At 41.9% G+C, this 25,204-nt stretch overlaps 1 protein-coding gene across 1 annotated transcript in view; it reads right to left on the reverse strand.

Moving 5' to 3' along the window:
• Positions 1–426: 426 nt before the first annotated feature.
• kansl1.S (KAT8 regulatory NSL complex subunit 1 S homeolog) overlaps positions 427–25,204 on the reverse strand; it is a 51,733-nt gene continuing 26,955 nt past the window's right edge. The window contains 12 exon segments of the mRNA NM_001093989.1: positions 427–1,113; positions 1,928–2,183; positions 2,340–2,452; positions 3,226–3,280; positions 4,198–4,316; positions 4,765–4,931; positions 7,836–7,985; positions 8,126–8,284; positions 9,531–9,696; positions 10,011–10,212; positions 17,754–17,869; positions 22,249–22,440. Coding sequence (NP_001087458.1) covers positions 805–1,113; positions 1,928–2,183; positions 2,340–2,452; positions 3,226–3,280; positions 4,198–4,316; positions 4,765–4,931; positions 7,836–7,985; positions 8,126–8,284; positions 9,531–9,696; positions 10,011–10,212; positions 17,754–17,869; positions 22,249–22,440 — 2,004 coding nt within the window. The 3' untranslated portion in view covers positions 427–804.

Consider the following 25,204-nt stretch of genomic DNA (forward strand, 5'->3'; position numbering starts at 1 on the left):
TACACCAGGCTATTCTCAGACAGAGGAGTCACTTTATCCCATTCATTAAATAATTACAGAATTTTTGCTCAGAGATTTGAAGGGGAGGAGGGGGCTAAAGGAAATCAAGTTGGACGCAACTCCGTCTTCTCACACCACAAAGTGTTTGCACGAACAGACTTTACAATCCTAAGCAAATCTTTGCGCATTGATAGTGTTGAGAGTGAGAGTGCAAGCAGAGATTGTGGATTATATGACATAGCCTGGGATATCTGCTTCTTCTCCTGCAACCAATACACAGTGATAAACAGTAGTATAGAAGCAACAAACTAGTGACAGGGAGCTCCAACAGAAGCCTGGACAGTGTACTAAAGCCTCAGCCTGCCAGAGAAGCATGCAACAATGGGAGCACATTACTCTGGCAGTGAAGGGCTTAAACCTGATTTCTTTTTTTTTCCAGAACATAATATTTTATTTTAGAAATCTCTATTTCTTCAAATCTCTCGCTTCACATCTGGCTACATGTGCCTGCTTCACGTATCTATTCTGCCTCCGCGCCTCTCAGTTATCCAATGGTAACATCCGTTCCTTGCGAACTTCCCATGGTCAGCGCTGAGTTTGAGGCTGGGCACGAGCTTCCTTGACTCGGTGCTGTACCTCTATGTAGGCCATCCTCTCCTGCGTGCTGCTGGGCCCCGGAACCCCTAACTTACAGCGCACCCTACTGCTCCACTTGAGCCTGCAAGTCAGCAAAGCACTTGATACTGAAATAAAGTATATGGATTTGTTTACTGTGTCATACACATCTAGTGAAAGGACCAAGTTTCATCTCTTGTTAACAGGCCTGGCTGGAAAACACTCCAGACTGGCAATCTTTTCACCACTGTGGGCACGGAAACGAACCACTGAAATGCTATTGGGTAGAGGGGGGTCTTTGGAGGAAGGGGCGAGGTTTTCTGTTGACATAGCAAAGTCTATACTGTTAGTCCGTGAGCTAGACTTGTTTGCTGGGTTCCATGCGACATCTGGGTGCTGCTTGTGTCTGCCCCTACTAGGTGTTACAGGTCGGTGCTGGAGAGCTCGATGATCTCTGTCTGAAAGCGGAAATGTGCGAGGTTCCCACGGTAGGACAATCTGGAAAACAACAAATGAAGGGAGAGTTAACTTCCATTATTTCAACTACTGGGAGTTTTAGTTAAGCAGCCTGGTTTCTACATTCTTAAAATATATAAGCCCTAACTTATAGCAGTTAGAATCCCCCCAGGTATAATAGACATTGCCTACTAGGTTTACTTTTGCATGGGCAATATTTTATATTATGATTATCCCCATGAAGTAGCCGCAAAGGGCGTATGGCAGCAACGGACCAGACTGTGACAATGCTGGAGGAGTGGTCAATGGCTACCGTAGAGCCAATATAAAGCCATGTCAAGTACTTAACACATAGTAAGCTGCCAATAATGAGCTTTATCACCTGTAATGTTTGTTACTGTGCTGCTAGGAAAATATTTAACTACAGAGAGAAGACAATCATTTAGGTAAATGAGGTGTATGAAATATTTGGTTAAAGGATATTCAAAGCTTATGCTGAACTGCTAGAGGCAAAATTAGCTTGGACTAAGCTAGATGCATTCAAACATTTTATAAACTTTACCTATATCAGATTTTATGTAGAAGGCCTATCTAATAACAGTATCTTGTAATGTAATGATTCAGAGGAACTGAGAGAAAGGGATTTATTTTTCACAACATGTTTCGGGCTGCTTGCCCTTTATCAAGTTCTCTCAGTTCCTCTGAATCATTGGATTACCTTGTTACACCTGGAGCGGGGGTGTCTTTCTGAGATAGAGAGCTTGAAATTAACCCCAATACTCAGTCATTCCTACGTTGTGAGTATCTTGTAATGTATATATGCTGCAACGGCAGTCCATTAAGTGATGCCACCAACCTGCTCTTCTTCATCTGGAATCTCAGGAGTAGAGGATCTTGTGTCTTCACTCCAAGACAGTCCTCTCGTTCTGCTCCTGACAGACAAGTACTGAACAGTATTATAAGGCTCTGGGCTGTCTGGTGCAGCAGATGACAGGGTGAAGGGAACATCATTAAGGCTATGGAATCCAATGTCTGGAGAAGCTGGCTGTAGTGATCCCTGGCTGTTGGAAGAAGGCTGGGGGGTCCAGCGTCCATCTGATTTGTTGGAGGACCTGAAGACAGACACAACTGTAACCAAAGAGAAGCTAGACAGGCTACCCACTCATTATTCTACACAACACTAAATTCTTGGTAGACAGCATATCTTTTCCTGTTAAGATAAATTAATAACATCCTATATTTGCTCTTTAATGAACCACATTCATTACCTGCTCCCACGCCTTTGGGTGGCAGCCGATGACCAGAAATCCCAGCGGGACCGTTCAAGCTCCTCGTAAGCACCGTGGCGATTAAGATATGCTTCATCGGTCAAATCCTCCAGCTGCAAATACACAAATATTGCCAGTTTAACTCACTACGTGAAGTTTGGCTTTAAATGCAATTTCCAACGGTCTATCTACTGTGTCCATTCTGTTAGCTTCCATAGACAGATATCCATTTGTACACAACCCACCCTATTTGAGGTGAACTAAAGGCTTCTCAAGAAATGTAAATATTCAGACAGTGCTTTCTTGAGCAAACGAAACAGGTATTGAGAAAAGGAGGCAGCCCATGTCAGAGCACTGTGTTTCTGGGACACTGCTCCTTCCCAACACAGCCCAGAACAATCACTAAATGATCAGATGAAACAGCCTGCAGCTGATTTGTACACCTTTTTTCCAATATTATACTGAAAAGATTTGTACGGCTGCATTTCACACATGCAGCAGCTTTCTGTATTGAATGATAAATCCCTGTCTCCCATCACCTACCATTTTTTCCTCGTCTTGGGCAGCACCCTGATGGTGCCAGCAGAGATATATATATATATGTGAAAAGAGTCATGAGCACAGTTGTGCATGTGATACGAGTTAGGACAAGTGAAATACTGCAGAGCTGCAAAATTACAACGTAGGTTTATGTGATGCATCTCTGGCAGTAAAACACTTTAAGGGGGCACTTTACCACAAAGCCTCCCAATGGAATAGCATACAGCTAATGAACACTTTACTAGAAGGATTTCTCTTCTGGCTGGTTAAATTACTGACACAGCTTGCACATGGCTTCTTTACACCACACCCTGCAGGAACTAGAGCTAAACATGGCACAGCATACCTGTGGATCCATTCCGTACTGAGGCTCTCTTTCCACAAGGTCCAGAACCCGCCAGCTGTAAGGACAAAAGGGCTGAGCGTTTCACAGCAGCTCCAAACATTGCAACCAACAGTTTTGTTATAAAAAAAGGGGCAAATGATCAATGTCAGTGCTTTCGCTTTTCTCATAAAGTGTTTCCCTTCATCTACTGCCCTAAAATCTCAGCAGCTCATATACTGGGGTTCAGAATCCAAACTCCTACCTTGCAAACTTTATTCGCAAAAAAAAATGTATCTTTTTATTTATGGGAAGTGCTCATTGTAGGCCATGCTGCAAACAGAATGCCTTCTTGTGTGCAAATCCAAATGAAAAAGGCACACCCCACTCAATGCACTTGATGAAAGGGCTTGTTCCCAAAACGTTTGCTGGGATCTCACTTAAATAAAGAAGCGTTTTTGATTTTTGCAGAAGCATTGAGTAGAGTGTGCCTTTGTTTCGTTTGGATTTGTATACTGGGGTGATGAAGACGACATTATAAACATTTTGGAGATTATGATTAAGTGTCCGATGGACACAAAACACTTTAGGCTTGAGATGATTTTAAGTATTTTCCATTTATTTAAACTTTTGGTCTGACCTGTCGTGGTTTTCAGTGTGCCTTACACCCTTGGTTTTTGTTTTCTTACAGACAAAATCCGCTCCCTCGAGCTGAGAGCCTGGGGCTGGTGGACCCGGGCCACTTATTGACCTGGTGAGTTTTTACCAGCGGGTGTATTTATGCTAACAAACTTCCTTAAACATTTTGGTTTCCCAGATAAATTGGTGTCACCTTTGAAGGCACAGGTATATACTGCTAAAGGCAAGAGGTGGCCTTGTTCCAAAATATAAAGTGGATTTCGAGCCTTAATCTCTAAAGTGTTGGTTCTCCTATAATATGCCGTATATCACCAAGAATAGCCAATAAGAAAGACAAAAGGGTCGATTTGCTCATACCTTGGTGTTAGAATCTCCTTATACTGTAGTTTCTCCACTCGAGATGCAGCTGCCATGGACATGGGAATGACTATGTTATCAATGTCATAGGAATTTTCCAACCTTTTTCTTTTAAGGGCCTGTGATGAAGAATTTAAATTTATATACCAGCATCACACAAGTAAATAAACAAAAGCATCAAGAAGGGCAGCGAATACTACACAAACTTAGTGCTGAGCCACAAGGAAACCAGGAGGGGTAGATGTTACTCTTTAAGGAGGCAGAGTAGGCCTCATCCCCGTCACACTTTAAAGGCTGCCCTGGCAAGACTTGTCTGACTGCAGCTAGCAATTAGAAGTCCAGACTTTCTCCGCTGGTATGTGTAACTGCTAGTCTGTTTAGTTAAAGGACAACTATAACCCACTGAACAATGTATGTCTAGATGAATCTTTCAAAAAGGATTTGGGGATTCGGCCGAATCCCCAATAGTGGATTTGCTGCATCCCTAATACAAAGCCTATTGTACATGTTATACTAAACATTTTCTTTTGCATTAAAAGGGTACAGTAGATAGCAGAATCAGCTTACGGCAGCAGCGCTGTTTTGCAGGTTTGCAGAAGGGGTGGTGGGTGTTTCCATGAGAGATAGGTGCTGGTGTGAAGCAGAACTTGATCTCGGCGTAAAAGGGGTGCTAATGTGTATGCCGGGATTCTGGACCACTTTGTATTGCCTGTCATCTCTGAACAGTGAGCCAACTGGTGAGAAAAATCCATAAATGGTGGTTATTACCAGAATACTAAGCCAGAGAACCAATAGAACTGGTAACATCGCTTTGTAAAATCATTATCAACACAGATATCCTTTTAGATGTTTCAACATATGAGCCTTAAACTGCTATGGTCCCAGGATTGCTAGGAATCTAAAGCTCTACTTTTACATGCATTTTTAATACATGTATCGGATTCATTATCCGTAAAACCCGCTATCCAGAAAGCTCCGAATTACAGGAAGGCCACCTCCCATAGACTACATTAAAATCAAATAATCCTTAAAAATGATTCCCTTTTTCTGTGTATTAATAAAACAATAGCTTGTACTTGATCCCAACTAAGATATAATTAATCCTTATTGGAAGCAAAACCAGCCTATTGGGTTTATTTCATGTTTATATGATTTTCTAGTAGACATAGGGGCTGATTCACTTAGGGTCGAATATCGAGGGTTAATTAACCCTCGCTATTCGACTAGCAACTAAAATACTTCGAATATCGAAGTTGAAGGATTTAGCGCAGATAGTACGATCGAACGATCGTAGGATAATTCCTTCGAATCGAACGATTCGAAGGATTTAAATCCAACGATTGAAGGAATATCCTTCGATCAAAAAAAGTTAGCCAAGCCTATGCGGACCTTCCCCATAGGCTAACATTGACTTCAGTAGCTTTTAGATGCCGAACTAGGGGGTCGAAGTTTTTTTTAAAGAGACAGTACTTCGACTATCGAATGGTGAAATAGTCGAACGATTTTTACCTCGAATCCTTCGATTCGAAGTCGTAGTCGAAGGTCGAAGTAGCCCAAAAAACTTTGAAATTTGAAGTTTTTTTACTTCGAATCCTTCACTCGAAGTTAGTGAATCGGCCCCTTAATGTATGAAGTTTCAAATTACGGAAAGATCCAGGAAAACCCAGATCCCGAGCATTCTGGATAATAGGTCTCATACTTGTATTTACCGTATATACTCGAGTATAAGCTGTCCCGAGTATAAGCCGAGGTACCTAATTTTACCTCCAAAAACTGGGAAAGCTTATTGACTCGAGTATAAGCCGAGGGTGAGAAATGCAGCAGCTTCTGGTAAGTTTCAATCAAAAAATTGAGGGTTTCTGCTCCCATTGGAGGTGCCGGCATCTCGGTTTTTGGATGCCGGCGACCATTCTTGGACGCCAGCGTATATTCTTGGAGACTATTCTTGGACGCCTGCGACTATTCTTGGACGCCTGTGACTATTCTTGGATGCTGGCGACTATTCTTAGGCGCCGGCGACTATTCTTAGACGCCGGCGACCGTTTTTGCGCTTGACCCGAGTATAAGCCGAGGTAGCGTTTTTCAGCATATTTTGGGGGGCTGAAAAACTCGGCTTATACTCGAGTATATACGGTAGATTTTAAAACTTATAAGAGTTTCCTTTCTCTCAGTTCTGCAAGTTAAATTGCTGACCTTCTAAACTGTAAAAATGTCATATATAAATCAATACATGCTCTGCAGCACCAGAGAAACTATAGCAATTTATGTATTGGCTGTAACCTTTGTTACTAAAGCTAAAAAAAACCCCACAAATTAAAAATATTAACAGTTTAGGAAGTCAAGAACGTGGCCAACACGTGGTAAACACGAGGGGAGAATGATTATTTTTAACAGTTAAAGAAAATAGTAGAAATACAAGTAATGGAAATTTATTGGGGTGTACCAATATGTTGGGTACAATGAATTTAATTAACAGGTTTCTCCTGGACTGGTACTTTTTAGAATGAAATGAACCAGCCCAGAGAAAATTGTAGCGCAGTGCCACCATCTTACTTCAAGGAAAACTAAACCCTAAAAATGAATGTGGCTAAAAATGCCATATTTTATATACTGAACTTATTGCACAAGGCTAAAGTTTGAGCTTGTCAATAGCAGCAATGATCCAGGACTTCAAACTTGTCACAGGGGGTCACCATCTTGGAAAGTGTCTGTGACACTCACATGCTCAGTGGGCTCTGATTGGCTGTTGAGAAGCTAAGCTTAGGGCTCGTCACTAATTATCCAGCAGAAAATGACCTTCCCTGGCTGTAATATAAGCTGATGCTACAGGTTTGCTGATTATTCAATTCTGATGCTAATTGCACTGGTTTCTGTGCTGCCATGTAGTAATTATGTGTATTAATTACTAATCAGCCTTATATTGTGACATTTCTATTCTATGTGTACTGTATATTGTGAGTGGCTCCCTAAGCTCAGTAAGTGACAGCAGCACAGAGCATGTGAATCAGTGAATCAGCAGAAAAGAAGATAGGGAGCTACTGGGGCATCTTTGGAGACACAGATCTTTACTGCTAAAGGGCTGTGGTTGCCTTGGGCTGGTACAGAAGCACAAAACATCATGTACAACATTTCTACCTACTTATTTAGTTAGGCTTTAGTTCTCCTTTAAGTACAATGACAAAATCTTGCTAATTTTCCCTGGGCTGGTGGATTTGTTTTCTGAAAGGCAATGGACACCAGGAAAAAAAAAAAAAAAAAAAAAAAAAAAAAAAAGACAGCCGTGGATTCCCCTTTCCTTGTCTATAAAATGCTGTTTAATAAAGGTGAAGTTCCCCTTTGTGTCAATAGCTCTGTTATTATTCGAACATATTGAATGTGGCAGTGGAATAACCTGCTGTTGGTGAATTTGCCTTCTAGAAACAGATCTCACTACAGCAAAACCACAGCAGGTCAGACATTGAAGCAAGACAAGGGAAATAACTGTACAAGAAAAGAGTTATAAGGTAATGGGGCTACAACACAGTTTCTCTAGAAGGAAAAGGAAAGAATAGTTATATGTGCTGCCTCCTCGTTGCCTGGAACCATCTGTTTTCCCCATTTTTGTGGATTCCTGTTGGCAGAGGAACGTAGGGACTTACCAGAATGAGTTGAAGTGGGAGGTGTTTTGCGTAGCTGTGACCTGACTTTGTCTGACGCACAGTCTGTAATTAACCTGGCGTTTCTCTGCCAATTCTCTATCCGATACTGAGACAACTTCTCTTGGTCACTTCTACCATGTGCATAATCTTCTGAGGGAGGAGAAAAGAATAAAGTCAGACCAAAGCAGAAGCACAGAATTAGTAGAGAGAATTCTACAAATCAATAGATTGGCCTGATACTAAAGACTTCATCATCCACTAACAGCCAGTGACAATACTGATCCACTTACTGCCTGCAAGATCAGCCATGCCACTCTCACTGTCTCTTCTCATACTTTCCACCGGCATTCTGCTCAGCTGCGAGAGCTTCAGAGACTTCAGCTTGTGAGTGAGGCGGAACTGCTTTTCTTCTTTCAGCAAAGCTTCAAAGTGCAAGTTAAGGGATGTGTCTGGATAACAGAAGTAAAGGTTGGAATACTGTAAAGTGTGAATAACCTGCACATAGACACACATCTAATCCTGTGATGCTGGTTGACAAGCATCCATTTCAGTTTAAATCATGTTCATTTTACAGGTGAACTATTGGATAGATTAGCAAGTGGCTGCTGCAAAGATCAGAGTATTAGTTTGTTGGTTGTGTAGCATTTTTGGGTAGACTGTCTCAATCCAGTTTCCAAATAGAGACCTTGAAGGAGAAGGAAACCCCCTGGGCGCAAAACCCCTCCCCTGTGTTGCCCCCCCCTCCTCCTCCTCCCCCCTGGCCTACCTGTCCCCGTGGGCAAATGCCCCTAACTTGTTACTCACCCCTCTCCGCAGGTCCTGTCCACGGAGTTCACAGGCGCCATCTTCTCCCACGCGTGTCTTCTTCCTGCTTTGACCGGCGTCTTCTGGCGCATGCGCAGTAGGAACATTTACAGGTACGGATCTACTGCGCATGCGCCGAATGTCACAAAGTGAAATCGGAAAACTTCATGACATTCGGCGCATGCGCAGTAGATCTGTACCTGTAAATGTTCCTACTGCGCATGCGCCAGAAGACGCCGGTCAAAGCAGGAAGAAGATCGCGTGGGAGAAGATGGCGCCTGTGAACTCCGTGGACAAGACCTGCGCAGAGGGGTGAGTAACAAGTATGGGGCATTTGCCCATGGGGACAGGTAGGCCAGGGAGCAACACAGGGGAGGGGTTTTGCGCCCAGGGGGTTTCCTTCTCCTTTAAGAGGCTTTCCAGTTCATCTTTACAACCCCAAGCCTAGAAAGTGTGTGGATATGCGATTGCTTAGATTGCAAGCTCCACTGGGGCAGGAGCTGATCTATATCAGGGATAGGTTTGCCCTATACAGATATGGGAACAGTTATCCGAAAACCCATTATCCAGAAAGCTCTGAATTACAGCAAGGCTATGTCCCATAGAATCCATTTTATCCGAATAATCCAAATGTTTAAAAATAATTTCCTTTTTCTGTGTAATAATAAAATAGTAGCTTGTACTTGATCCCAACTAAGATATAATTAATCCTTATTGGAAGCAACACGAGCCTATTGGGCTTATTTAATGTTTATATGATTTTCTAGTAGACATTAGGTATAAAGATCCACATTACATAAAGAACCATTATCTGGAAATCCCCAGGCCTCATTCATTCTGGATAACAGGTGCCATACCTGGATAAATAAACCACTAAAAGGCATGTCTTACCATGGGGAAAGGAAAGAATGGGATGATAGCCAGGATCCATCAGTGCTATGCGCTCATTTAGTGTCATGGTGCTGGGGTGTATTGTCTTCACTTGGGTTTTGCAGCCACAGAGGATGCACGTGGTTGGGGGCACACAGCTACACTTCATTGACAGCGGCTTCTGTGGCTAGTGAGAGAGGACAACATGGTTACCAATGTATACTTGCAAGTTGTAGGTTGCTGCAGACAAACTCATTCCACGTAAAAGGAACTTAAGTTCAAGAGCTGTTTCAAGATGGTGTGCCAATATAATTTAAAACTTTATTGCTTAAAAACTACTCAATGGGAAACTTCTATGTGCCTAAACTTTATTGGTTAAATACTACTCAATGGGAAACTGTGCCTAAATCAAGCTGTCCGACAAAGCTAAAGGCCAAGAAAATGCATTCAAAACATGCTCCCAAAAGAAATTGGGAGCAAGGTGTACAGGGAACAACCTACCTTCCTACTAAGTGACGACACCGCACTTGATCTAACCAGTCGGCGCTTCTTGTGCGCACGTAAGGGTCGTGTCCTGGCGGCCACACAGCTGGAGTCTGTAAGTGCCGGAGCCACAAGGACTTCTAGTCTCCGCTTTTTGCCCAGCACCTCCTCAGCATCCACATCTTCTGCAGAGCCATTACAGGACACACTGGAACGCATACTGCAAGGCAAACATCAATAACCAAATAAGCAGCCATCACAACACTCCCAATCGTTCAGATATGCTCTGGATAATAAGGGATGTGCAACAACTGTTGTTTTATAGGGGACCTGAAGCAGAAAGTTGCGGTTGCAGTGACTGTAGCTGCTCCGAGGTTCTCTTCAGGCCACTGAAGATATAGGAAACATGAGCACAGTCTCATATCATCTGTACATTATGGATGACAAATGGTGGGGCTGATCCTCCTACAGCAGTGACTGGGGGGGGGGGGAGCCTGAAGGGCATTTTGGGTCAGATAAACAACTTTTTCTAAATATTCCAGGAAGCCAAAAAGGGATGTTTATAAGGGTGAGATTTGGAGTTCAATCATGTTCATGCAAATGTGGATGAATGACTGTGAGCCTAAAGCTGGCCATACACGTGCAGATTTTCGTTTGGTGCCCTTTCCTGACCTGCCATTAACCATTCAGATAAAATAAAGCAGCAAAGAGAACAGACCAGCCGATGTCCTGCCCGTCACAGCAAAAGTATGGCCGACAAATTCTACAGGGAACCTCGTATCGTCAGATCGGCAATACACGCAGAGATATTATTGTCAGCCGACAGAAATCTTTTACCCCGGCCGATCCTCCAAACGACCGATCTCCATAAGACGAAAAATGTCGGGACTCTCCACACACGGTCCGAAAATTGCACAAATTGATGATTGGTACGATCGGATCTTTGCGTCTATGGCCAGCTTTAAACTGGCCATACACAAAGATCTGCTTATTTGAGGAGTTCACCAAACAAACATGTTAGGCCAAAGTGGGCTGATCCAATTATTTGGCACCCAGGCTAGAGTCCTGCATTAGGTCGGGCAACCACAATACCATTGGGACTCTATTATTATTCATTTGCCCAGTGTGCAGGTGGCCCCAGGTAGTCAATCCCCTGCAGTGGGGGGGGGGGGGTACATGTGGCCAATCTAGGGGAAAAACATGAAAACCCTAAGTATTCTAAGGGTAAAAAACGGATGTGAGACGAACATTGCAGGAACAGGTCGGTTGAAAATCCATGGGGTTGTGAAGGCAGGTAAAGTGGGTTGGGGTCAGACTTGGGGACAGGGGTGGAACTACCGGGGGAGCAGGGGGTCCCGCACCCCCTCAGGGCCCACCGGCAGTCCGTGTGCCGCACAGCACGCCGCTGAGCGGCACATATTCCCGGCCACTTCCGGGTGTCAGAGGGGGGCGGGGCCCGGCTGCGCGTCCTGCGCCAGGACCCTCCCCCCTCTAGTTACGCTTCTGCTTGGGGAAAACAGGTATGAGTTGGGTGTGGGTTTTAAAAAAAAAAAAAAAACACAGACCATGCAGGTCTCTATCCCACGCCGTGTTATAATGGGGATCTGTGTAGTCCCGCCAGGAAATCACCAATGCAATCTGTACCTAATAGGATTTTCAACATCACTGAATATCTGCCAGGTTTTCACCCAGATATCTATCAGGAATATGACATTTAGCATGGAAGGTCCAAACACTGCCAGCTGCAAGTAAAAGCACACAAGGTTCCAAGCACACAGAATCATATCAGACAATAGTTGTTCCTTGCCATATAGTTTATAACTTTCCATACAGACGGATTAGTGAAGACACCTCTTTCCTGTTGTCATACACTTGCTCTCTTTATTCACTTTCCAGACACATCACACAGTGGAAACGATGACAACACGGAATGCTCAGCCCAAGCGCAAGAGATTAGGTTCATCACTCAACCATTGTTGTGACTTCAGGGAGACCCACAATTACTCACCTAGCGGCCTTGGGCAAGTCAAAAAAGTTAAAATCCCGGCGCCTAAGGTAACAAAAAACAAACCTTTTGTGTGTATTGCTCTGCATGCAATGCAACTATACGGTGTACCCTTTGGTATAGGTATGGGACCGGTTATCCAGAATGCTCGGGACCAGGGGCTTTCCGGTTAATCTTTTGGTAATTTGGACCTTCAGACCTTAAGGGTTAGGGCACACCTGGAGGTTTCCTCACGAGTAAACTTAGGGCGACTTCGGAAATCGAAGAGCTGCGAGTGCATTGGCGCAGGGGTTTTTTCATTAAAGCCAGCGGAAGACACAGGGAAGCAGTTCGGGGAGATTAGTCACCCCAAAGAAGGGGCAATTAGTCACCGGGCGACTAAATCTCCCCGAATCTCCAGGTTTGCCCTTACCCTAGGTCTACTAGAAAATCATGTAAACATGAAATAATCCCAATAGGCTTGTTTTGCCTCCAATAAGGATCAAGTATATCTTAGTTGGGATCAAGTCTACTAGAAAATCATATAAACATGAAATAAAGCCAATAGGCTGGTTTTGCCTCCAATAAGGATCAATTATATCTTAGTTGGGATCAAGTATTGTTCTATTATTACTAGGGATGCCTCGAATCCACTATTTTAGATTTGGCCTAACCCCCAAAATCCTTTGCGAAAGATTCGACAGAATACCGAAACAAATCAGAATTTGCATATGCAAATTAGGGATCGGAAGGGGAAGCCTTTTTTACTTCTTTGTTTTGTGACAAAAAGTCACGCAATTCTCTCCCTTCCCCTAATTTGCATATGCAAATCAGGATTCGATTCGGCCGAATCCTGCTGAAAAAGTCTGAAACAGGGGTTACATTTCTCAACCCTTAGTAGAAGGGTTGACCCCGTGTTTAGTGTCCCGACATGTATAAGCAAGGCGATCGGACGGGTTCAAGGTTTATATTGGCTACCAATAATATCTCTGCATGTATTTTCTGACTATATCAATGGGAGACTAATATTTGTCAGACATAACTTTCGTACGATTGCTGTCTGTCAAAGAACTGCCCGAGCATTGGATAATTTGTTCTTTTTACTACTTTATATTAACCTGAATGGTTTGGGGGGTGATTGTTTTTCCGACATCGGCTATAATCTGCATGGCTATGGCCAGCTTTACAAGGCTATCCCTACCCTCAAGCTAGTCAAACTAGTTCTTTGATGAATGTCATCTCAAATTGCAGTCCCTCCCTCGCTGCGGAGCTCACACAAAGGCTTGGATTTAACATGTAACCCAGTTCTTTATATAACATGCTCTCCTCTTGATCCCATGCATTTTCTCTCATTTACTTCCAAGGGACGCTTTCCTATTCTCACTATTCTCTCATTTGTAACTGCAAACAACCCCGTAGCCTTTTACTCTCTAGCCACAGTAGCACAACTCCTTATTTTACATCTTCCAATCGATCATCAACAGGAAGAAGTCTGGGGACCAGAACAACTGCAAGTCGGACCAAGAGAAACGCCGTCAGAAAATGAGCTCCGTGTGCAATTAGTCCTCCGGGTAAGTTGTACCCACAGAAGTAGCCATTGTAAGTTCTACATAATGGTTTGCTGCTGTTCTCAAGAACCCATTCTTCGTGTAAAGAGGCAACAGATTATGTCGGAAACTTTATTGTTTTGGGTATTTATAAAAACCAATGTCGGTTTGCCTTGATGAGTGCCAGGGTAAGGTATATCGCTTCGCTTTGCCATAGATCCCGGGTCAACTGCAATGGCTGGCCAAGAAAACCCAGTAGCACAAGTCACAATATCAAGCTAATCCCATTGCTGCTGCCTCATATAATATATAAAGGGAGGGCACAGTGGCAATTCTCTATTCCTGAGCTGCGTCCATGCTTGTGCCTAGTACAGAACAGAGTTACAGTATCTGCTGGATGCTGCCTAGTACCAGCAGCCCATACTAACTCTGCAGCAGAGACCCCCCCATCCCCACACTGCCCACTGCCAGGACTCCTGCTCTGGGCAACAGCGATGCCAACTTAGAAATACAGCACAAGAAAATACTCGCACTACAAGTTCTCTCACTGTACATGATTGAGCTGTTCAACTGTGCCCATCAGACTGGGTGCTACAGGCCATACCCCCATCAAGAGCTATAGCACCCTTATATAATCAAGGGAAATGCTTGCAACATAATTATTATACATATATAATACACAAAAGCCATGAATATCTTGTACTGTAAATGGTGACTAGTGATGACATCAGTTATAAACAGTGAGTAGTGATGTCATTTTATCACATGACTCACTAAAACTTGTGTATTATAATAAACAAAGTGCCCCTTACGAGGATATTAGAAGTCACCTCGAAGTTCCATGACCTGTGTAAAAGCAATGGACATGGAACTCCTCTGTGACTTATAATATCCTTATGTTTTACAATAGGGGCTACTTTATTCACTATATAATACACAAAAGCCATGAATATCTTGTAAATTATATCCTTATAAACGTGAGTTCTGATGTCATCAGTTATAAACGGTGAGTTCTGATGTCATTTCTGTCACATGACTCACTAAAATTTGTGTATTATAATAAATAAAGTACCCCCAGTTGTAAAATATGAGGATATTAGAAGTTACCTCAGAGTTCCATGACCTGTATAAAAACACTCGGCCTTCGGCCTCGTACTTTTATATGGTCATGAAACTCCTCGGTGACTTATAATATCCTTATATTTTACAAGAGGGGATACTTTATTCACTATATAATACACAAAAGCCATGAATATCTTGTAAATGATGTCATTATAAACGGTTATTAGTGATGTCATCAGTTATAAACAGAGCTTTATTATGATAAATAAAGTACCCCTTGTTGAAAAATATGAGGATATTAGAAGTAACCTTCGGCTTCGTGCTTTTATATTAGGGATGCACCGAATCCACTATTTTGGATTCGGCTGAACCCCTTGCGAAAGATTTGGTTGAATACCGAACCGAATCCTAATTTGCATATGCAAATTAGGGGTGGGAATGGGGCAAACATTTTTTACTTCCTTATTTTGTGACAAAGTCACTTTAATTACCTCCCACCCCTAATTTGCATATGCAAATTTGGATTCGGTTTGGCAGGGCAGAAGGATTCAGCCGAATCCGAATCCTGATGAAAAAGGCAAAAACCTGGATTCGGTGCATCCCTATGGTCATGGAACTCCTCTGTGACTTATAATATCCTTATATTTTACAATAAGGGTTACTTTATTCACTATATAATAACCTGGCCATCTCTTAACTGCCAAAGTAAAAAGAAAATAAGGGGGTTGAGGTGCCTTTAAAGGGTTCAGTTGTCAACTAAGAGCTTTCAGCATTTTTAATTTAACGTTTGCAGGTTTTAACACCAACATCAAGTTTCTCTTCATTATGCCCCTTAAGCAGTCTGTCTCTCTGAAAGCAGCTTTGTGTCAGAGTATTAAAGGGGAACTATCGCAAAAATAAAAATGTAATATAAGCTTCAGCGTAATGAAATAAGAAACTTTCTAAATACAATCAATTAAAAATTCTGTATCATTTCCAAAATAATCAAATTTAAATTTGATTCAGAATCAGAATCGGTTTCTCTTCATTCTCTCTTCATGAAGCAGTTGGGTGTCAGATGAATGATCTAATATATCTTATAGGGGGGCTCCTTTTGCCTAGAAGATTAAACTCTATTAAACTCACCAGACATCATGTCTCTCTACATGTAGGATTTGTGCAAAAGGCAGTTATTTTGTTACATTTTGTTTGTACTGGAATCAGTTATTTGAGTGAGCTCTAATACATCTTCTAGGCAAAAGGAGCCCCCCTATAAGATATATTGGATCTAACTGTCAGTGAATATGTGACACCCAACTGCTGCATGAAGACAGAATGAAGAGAAACAGATGTTGAAAGAGGAATAGCGAATATAAACTTGATTTTTTTCAGAAACAATGCAGCATTTTTAATTGATTGGAAGTTTCTTATTTCAGTATGATGAAGCTTATATTACATTTTCATGATAGTTCCCCTTTAAGTTATTTTGAAACACTGTTAGCGTTACTACATTGCACAAAGGGGGGTTATTGAAAAGTAACTTTATATTTTCTGAAACACTACATCAATTTCCACTTGAATTTCCACTTGAATATACATAGACCGTGACTTTCTTTTCCATGATATGAAGCTTTTGTTACAATGTTTAATGTCCCCTTTGCCATTGTTTAGCTGCATCACTGGGATGCATGACAGATTTCCAGGTTCAGGTACACTAGCTGGATTTCCAGGATTGTGTTAAACTGAATAAATTCAACCAAAATCTCACTCCACGAAAACTGCAGTACAAGCCCCTCACCCACTTTCTGACGGAACCAAAGAAGCTACTTAAAGGAACAGCAACACCAAAAAATTAAATTGTTTTCACTGAATGACAATATAATGTAGTGTTGCCCTGCACTGGTAAAACTGGTGTATATGCTTAAACAATGGGGGCAGCCATTCAAGCACAGAATACACAGTAGGTAACAGATAAGTACTACTATAGTTTATATAAACAAGCTGCTGTGTAGCCATGGGGGCAGCCATTCAAGCACAGGATACACAGTAGATAACAGATAAGTACTACTATAGTTTATATAAACAAGCTGCTGTGTAGCCACGGGGGCAGCCATTCAAGCACAGGATACACAGTAGATAACAGATAAGTACTACTATAGTTTATATAAACAAGCTGCTGTGTAGCCACGGGGGCAGCCATTCAAGCACAGGATACACAGTAGATAACAGATAAGTACTACTATAGTTTATATAAACAAGCTGCTGTGTAGCCACGGGGGCAGCCATTCAAGCACAGGATACACAGTAGATAACAGATAAGTACTACTATAGTTTATATAAACAGATGTGTAGCCATGGGGGCAGCCATTCAAGCACAGGATACACAGTAGATAACATAAGTACTACTATAGTTTATATAAACAAGCTGCTGTGTAGCCATGGGGGCAGCCATTCAAGCACAGGATACACAGTAGATAACAGATAAGTACTACTATAGTTTATATAAACAAGCTGTGTGTAGCCATGGGGGCAGCCATTCAAGCACAAGATACACAGTAGATAACAGATAAATACTACTATAGTTTATATAAACAAGCTGCTGTGTAGCCATGGGGGCAGCCATTCTAGCACAGGATACACAGTAGATAACAGATAAGTACTACTATAGTTTATATAAACAAGCTGCTGTGTAGCCATGGGGGCAGCCATTCAAGCACAGGATACACAGTAGGTAAGTTTAGAAAAACCTACTACAGAAATTATCTGTTTTCTTCTGTGTATCCTGTGCCTTTTTTACTTTGTCAGTTTTAAATGGCTGCCCCCATGACTACACAACAGCTTGTTTATATAAACTATAGTAGTTTATATAACGAGCAACATGTTTCTCTCCAACCCCTTGGATGTTGCTCCCAGTGGCCTCAAAGCAGGTGCTTATTTTTAAATTCCATGCTTGGAGGCAAATTTTGGTTGCATAGCAACTAAGTATAATGTCAATGAGAGCCTCCTATAGGCTGCCAGTCCACATATGGACTTTCTTCTTGTTTATGTTGCTCACCAACTTTTTTTTTGAGTTTGACTGTGGCACATGGGTAAAAAAAATGCTGGGGATCCCTGGCCTAGACCATCACATCATCCTGAGAATGAATCACAGAGCAGCCAATAGGGAAGAGGCAGCACGAGAACACTAACCAATGTATGAATCCGTTGACTTGATGAGATGGTTTTTGGGATCCTGGAGATTCAGACAGAGGTGTAGTGGATGGATTTTGAGACGGAACATTTTCAGACGGTGTAAGGCGGGAACACTGAGAAAGAACAGACAGAAGAAACATTTTCAGGGTTCTATGTGATATGTGTCATTCATAAAGCAGCAAATCTTCCCTACAGCTTACATTTCATATGGCTTGCACCCAAGCACCTTTCTTACATGTGCTCAAATGATAAAACCATAGATACAATTAAAAGGGTCGTAAACATTAAAGATAACCCCTATGGGAAAGTTACTTTTGGTAATGTGCCCCCATCTGCCACCTATCTGGTATTCCTGCAGGCCACGTGCATGCAGGAATCCTTTAATACTCTGGTACTATTACCTACAGCTCATACTTTTATGTGACCCGTTTGTTTAAAGCTGCCCTGGACCAGACTTCTAGGCCACATGTATAGGGTGTTGGAAGCAGTCCTTGTCTAAATGATTAGCAGGGTCCCCAGCTTGATCTGATCATTAGTTAAGGCCCAAATGACTGGAACAGCCCAATTTAGGTTATTACTCGGATGCCAAAATTGGGCGAAGATCCACTTGGTGACTCACCACATTGACTAGATCTACCTGTGTCCAACTGGAATGGTGAGACGGGTACAGCTATGGGACCTGTTATCCAGAATGCCCAGGACCTAGGGTTTTCCGGATAACTGATTTTTTCTTCATACCTTAAATTGCTAGAAAATAGTGAAAACATGAAATAAACCCAATAGGCTGGTTTTGCCTCCAATAAGAATTATATCTTAGTTGGGATCAAGTACCAGCTAGTGTTTTATTATTATTACACAGAAAAAGGAAATTATTTTTTACAAACGTGGATTATTTTATAATAGTTGAGTCTATGGGAGATGGCCTTTCCGAGCTCTCTGGATAACAGGTTTCCAGATACCATACCTGTACATACTTAAAGGGATACTGTCATAGGAAGAAAAAAAATTCAAAATGAATCAGTGCTGATCCAGCAGAATTCTGCACTAAAATCCATTTCTCAAAAGAGCAAACAGATTTTTTTATATTCAATTTTGAAATCTGACATGGGGCTAGACATTTTGTCAATTTCCCAGCTGCCCCTGGTCATGTGACTTTATCCCATGACAGTATCCCTTTAACAACACTACAGGTTGTTCTGGAATTTGACTTGTGATAGGACTTGTGTAAACCTGACCAGTTTCTTTATAGAGTATTTAAACCCCTGCTGTAACCAGGCCAAAACAGCAACAGTCCCAACTGGCCAATATGTCAGTCCCACGCACAATGATCAATGGGAAGCTCACGAGACCAGACTGATCCAATGGCAATCTTGTCTACAGAGCTAACAGCATCATCCTTCTTCAGCAATCAAACTGTAAGCACAGGGGCAATGGCACACCCCAGCAATCTCTTTCACCCAACTAATAACCAGCTCTGCTAACAGACAACTCATAGACCCCTAATACTTTAACATCCACTTTAATCAGCCACGGCTACCTGGTGCCCTTGTGGATCAGGCAATGTCTCCTGGGCATTTTGTGGCTGGGTGGGCAGTATTCTGAGCAACAGCATTTAAAGTGTAAGCTAATTCAATTCTAGGTCAGCAACAGCTATTAACGCTTGGGAAACAAATACCCAGAAACAATGCATGAGCTGTTGCCCTAAAGGTGAAATATACCCCACCAAAATATCTGAAAAAGTGATACTGTCATGGGAAAAAATATTTTTCCAAAATGAATAAGTTAATAGTGCTGCTCCAGCAGAATTCTGCACTGAAATCCATTTCTCAAAAGAGCAAACAGATTTTTTTATATTTAATTTTGAAATCTGACATTGGGCTAGACATATTATATTGTCAGTTTCCCAGGTGCCCCCAGTCATGTGACTTGTGCTTTGATAAACTTCAGTCACTCTTTACTGCAAGTTGGAGTGATATCCCCCCCCCCCAGCAGCCAAACAACAGAACAATGGGAAGGTAATCAGATAGCAGCTCCCTAACACAAGATAACAGCTGCCTGGTAGATCTAAGAACAGCACTCAATAGTAAAATCCAGGTCCCACTGAGACACATTCAGTTACATTGAGTAAGAGAAACAACAGCCTGCCAGAAAGCAGTTCCATTCTAAAGTGCTGGCTCTTTCTGAAAGCACACCATGGATGAAACCAATAATATAAAATACAAAAAATTCACTTGCTGGTTCAGGAATGAAATTTTATATTGTAGAGTGAATTTATTTTCAGTGTAAACAATGTCACTTAGAAATAAAAACGACATCATAAAATATCATGACCGAATGCCTTTAAAGTGGCCATACATGTGCCAATAAAATGCAGTTCCGAATTGTCTGCTGCTCATTGGGTTATCCTTAGAAATGCCTGCGGAACGGAGAACAGGCCAAAGATTGGCCCAACTGGACAGGTTAAACAATTGCAAGTCCAGTACAATGGGCCTCAGTTGTTGCTTTGCGCAATGGTTGGCCTCAGGCAAAAGGTTCTGATCAGCCTGACCCAGTCCAGTACACAGGTAGCCAGATACATATGATCTGCATCACCACATTGAAGGGGTCCACATCCAATGGCTCCTCATAAACCCACAGAATGGGCTAATTGTTGGTTACAAGGGGCAAGCTATTCAGAACCAACTGCAGAAAAGCAGAGAACAAAACCTTTGCCCGGCTTGGATTATACAATGGAATCCATACTCATCTTGTACCAATAGGTTTAACTTCTTCAATGCCAAAGAATGATTAATCCTAATCTACAGTTCTGCATTTCATTACTGGATATTTCATTAGTGCATTACCAGGCAACATGTGGTACCCATCACAGCAAGCAGGAAAAAGGTTATACAAAGATCAATGTTTATTAATGAGAATAGGGCTTCTGATGGGCTCAAAGGTATTCAAGAAGCTGCCCTAGTGTTGTTTCTGGCACTGCCTGCAGATTCTGCCTTATAAAAAGCCGCCATTGTCTCCTTCCAACATTTTCACTCATCATCTCAACTGCTCTATTTAATAACTGCCTAACAGAAATATTAACAGGCGGCACGGTCTGGCAACCAATCGCATACGAGAGATTGTAGCAGAGTATCAAGAATCAGAGCACATCACTTTTGAGTATCAAAAGCTAAATCATGGATATACCAAGAAACAGAATTAATCCATAACTATCCCATCATAGGTATTCCCTGTACTAAGCACAATTCAGCAGGAACAGTCCCTAAGTTTGCTCATAGTCTGTACAGAGAGATCCCATAAAACTATGGCAGCATAGGTATCCTCTGTACTAAGCACAATTCAGCAGGAACAGTCCCTAAGTTTGCTCATAGTCTGTACAGAGAGATCCCATAAAACTATGGCAGCATAGGTATTCCCTGTACTAAGCACAATTCAGCAGGAACAGTCTCTAAGTTTGCTCATAGTCTGTACAGAGAGATCCCATAAAACTATGGCAGCATAGGTATTCCCTGTACTAAGCACAATTCAGCAGGAACAGTCCCTAAGTTTGCTCATAGTCTGTACAGAGAGATCCCATAAAACTATGGCAGCATAGATATTCCCTGTACTAAGCACAATTCAGCAGGAACAGTCCCTAAGTTTGCTCATAGTCTGTACAGAGAGATCCCATAAAACTATGGCAGCATAGATATTCCCTGTACTAAGCACAATTCAGCAGGAACAGTCCCTAAGTTTGCTCATAGTCTGTACAGAGAGATCCCATAAAACTATGGCAGCATAGGTATTCCCTGTACTGAGCACAATTCAGCAGGAACAGTCCCCTAAGTTTGCTCATAGTCTGTACAGAGAGATCCCATAAAACTATGGTACATAGGTATTCCCTGTACTAAGCACAATTCAGCAGGAACAGTCCCTAAGTTTGCTCATAGTCTGTACAGAGAGATCCCATAAAACTATGGTACATAGGTATTCCCTGTACTAAGCACAATTCAGCAGGAGTGGTTTGCACATAGCCTTTACCGAACAAATTGAGAGGAATATTTTCATTCACACGATGCCAATGAGAGTGATGAAAACAATAAATGCCTTGACTCTAAAGGGGAAAGTAAACCCTCATACAGAATTAAAGGGGCAGTAGATGCCCTTGTTCAACATGAGTGCAATAAATAGGCTTCCGTTGAACACACTTTTTGCCTAAAGTCTTAATCACAAAACAAATGTATGGGTTGTGTGATTTCTTGTGCTAAAATGTGAAATTGAAACTTCTCCGTTTGGTCCTTGTTAGTTAGATTCCCACTATACCGTCTCCTTTCACCCTTTGCTGTGGCTGTTTTGTTACGAGTCCATTATACAGGCGGATTTTTTGCAGCTACAGTTTTCTTGCTCAGCTCAAGAAATAATAAAAACACAGTTCTCAAACATGCTGTTGATGAAGAGAAGACGAGAAGAAACCCTGGATTCCCCAAACACATCTATAGATTATGGCTGCACGTACCTGTTTATCAACATGATGGAGCACATAGGAAGGGGGGGATGCGTCACGAGGATTCTCCACTGAAGGGGCTTTCCCTGAAGACAAGGGACACGTTACACGAATGCTTTTCGGATTTAGCGCAGCCACGTTTCCTATCGACTGCCGACTCGCCACGTCTTCAGACTGCGGACAATCTCCGAGAAGAACACTGCCCTGCAACAGAAGGATAAGATGATGATGATGATGATGTGGCCCCTGGGATTTGCAGTGATACCTGGTAACAATGTGCAGACAGCAGACGTTTGAACACAGAAGACACGAAAGCAAACAAAAAAATCAGAACTTCTACTTCAAAGAAAATGTATTTTTATGTACAGGATAGAAATAACTGGCACGTCAAGTATGTGAAAATATCCATTCACTGTGTGTTTATATTGCAACGCTTGTCACACTCATTCCATGGCTGTGTAGCCATGGGGGCAGCCATTCAAGCACAGGATACACAGTAGATAACAGATAAGTACTACTATAGTTTATATAAACAAGCTGCTTTGTAGCCATGGGGGCAGTCATTCAAGCACAGGATACACAGTAGATAACAGATAAGTACTACTATAGTTTATATAAACAAGCTGCTGTGTAGCCATGGGGGCAGCCATTCAAGCACAGGATACACAGTAGATAACAGATAAGTACTACTATAATTTATATAAACAAGCTGCTGTGTAGCCATGGGGGCAGCCATTCAAGCACAGGATACACAGTAGATAACAGATCAGTACTACTATAGTTTATATAAACAAGCTGCTGTGTAGCCATGGGGGCAGCCATTCAGGCACAGGATACACAGTAGATAACAGATAAGTACTACTATAGTTTATATAAACAAGCTGCTGTGTAGCCATGGGGGCAGCCATTCAAGCACAGGATACACAGTAGATAACTGATAAGTACTACTATAGTTTATATAAACAAGCTGCTGTGTAGCCATGGGGCAGCCATTCAAGCACAGGATACACAGTATATACAAGAGAAGTACTACTATAGTTTATATAAACTGTGTAGCCATGGGGCAGCCATTCAAGCACAGGATACACAGTATATACAAGAGAAGTACTACTATAGTTTATATAAACTGTGTAGCCATGGGGGCAGCTAGCAAAGCACATTATATTGTCATTTCTTAAAAACACTTTTTTGGAGTTATGGTTCCTTTAACTGACAGACAGCAATAGTATGAAAGTTATCTCCCAGAAATAGTAGTGACAGTCACTTATTGATATTGTCACATAGGCAATACATGCAAAGATATTAGTTATCCGTCAAATTGTCTAACCTGTCCGATCAACTAAACACTAATCGCCATGGTACAAAAAATGTTGGGACGAGCCCAAAGACGATCCGAAAATCATAGGAAACTTCATTTTATACAACTATATCTGTGAGTCTACAGCCAGCTTAAAGGAACAGTAACACCAAAAACTGAAAGTGTTTTAAAGTAATGAAAATATCATGTAGTGTTGCCCTGCACTGGTAAAACTGCTGTGTTTGCTTCAGAAATACTACTATAGTTCATATAAACAAGCTGCTGTGTGGCAATGGCAGAAATTGAAAAATGGCTATATGGCACAGGATAACTAATGGATAACAGATAACATTATGTTCTACAGAGTTTATCTGCTATCTGCTGCATAACTTGAGCCTTTTCTCCTTTTAATAGCTGCCCCCTTTGCTACACAGCAGCTTATTTATATGAACTATAGTAGTGTTTGTGAAGCAAGCTGGGCAACACTGCATTATATTTTTATCACTTTAAAAAATTTAATTTTTTGATGTTACTGGTCCTTTAAGAAATTCTTTTCTATAACATGGACCAAAGTTTATAAATAACATTTACTTTTGGGCAAAGAAACTAGTTATTTCCAATGAAATAACAGCTAAGCAGCAATGTCTCTCCCTGTGTAAATGCTAAAAAAAGAATTAAGTTCTGTGTGGGGGCACTGGATCTGAAGAGAGTGATTAAAATGGAAACCAAATGTCACAGCTAATGACTGACAGTTTTGGGCTCAAGAACGCTCTAATGTGTATTTTTTTTGGGAGCTTCTAAAAAACTGGGACCAGAATAAACCCTATGTTTTATCAGTCATAGGGCAAATGAGACAAGTCATACTTGGCCATGTCGACAACACCCAAAACTGCCACATGCCTCCAATTGCCTTCAGTGCGGCCCCTTCAATACAAGCAGTACCCATGTCTTCAACCTAGAGTCCTGCACGGAATCAATTTGTTAAACCCGAACATGACTACTATATTTACTTGCTTGGACCCGCTACCCGATCCGTTGACCATCAAAAAAAACAGGAAGTGCCGTCATTGCAAACAGGAAGTTACATCTTTAGAAGTTGGCGTGGTCAGAAAAAAAGGAGTAAAACAGGAAGTGCCGTCATTGTAAACAGGAAGTGCCGTCATTGTAAACTGGAAGTGACATCATTGGAAGTAAGCGTTAACAGAAAAAAAAAAAGGAGTAAAACTTGCGATTGAGAAGACCCGCAAACCCGGAGAACCGCCAGATTTTTGCAGTTAACCCGCGGGTACCCGACCCGATGCAGGACTCCAGTTCAGCCCAAAAACAGAGGTCTTCCAGGCCAAAAACATCCTGTAGTAGCTGTACTTAAGCACTTCCGCCAAAGTCCATGGTTGAGGGTATACTGGGTGTTTCTCTGCTGGCTACGTTTCACCAGGCACACCAAGAGGATTTTGGCAGTGAAATAAGCGAGTATTCATGTTTTGCCGAAATCTAGTCTGTGTGTCTGCACCCAGATCCGGCAGAGGCAGAACAATTACATATATAATAAAAGTAGCTGTGAATTCTGGGAAGCAGAAGGCAAATCTTTGAGTTTCCCCCGTGTTTGAGGTGACAAGCGCCTGTTTTGGTACATTCGGTATCCGTACAATAGGCCTTGGGCTTGTTACCATG

This window comes from Xenopus laevis, chromosome 6S (genome assembly GCF_017654675.1).
Source record: "Xenopus laevis strain J_2021 chromosome 6S, Xenopus_laevis_v10.1, whole genome shotgun sequence".
Taxonomy (NCBI): Eukaryota; Metazoa; Chordata; class Amphibia; order Anura; family Pipidae; genus Xenopus; species Xenopus laevis.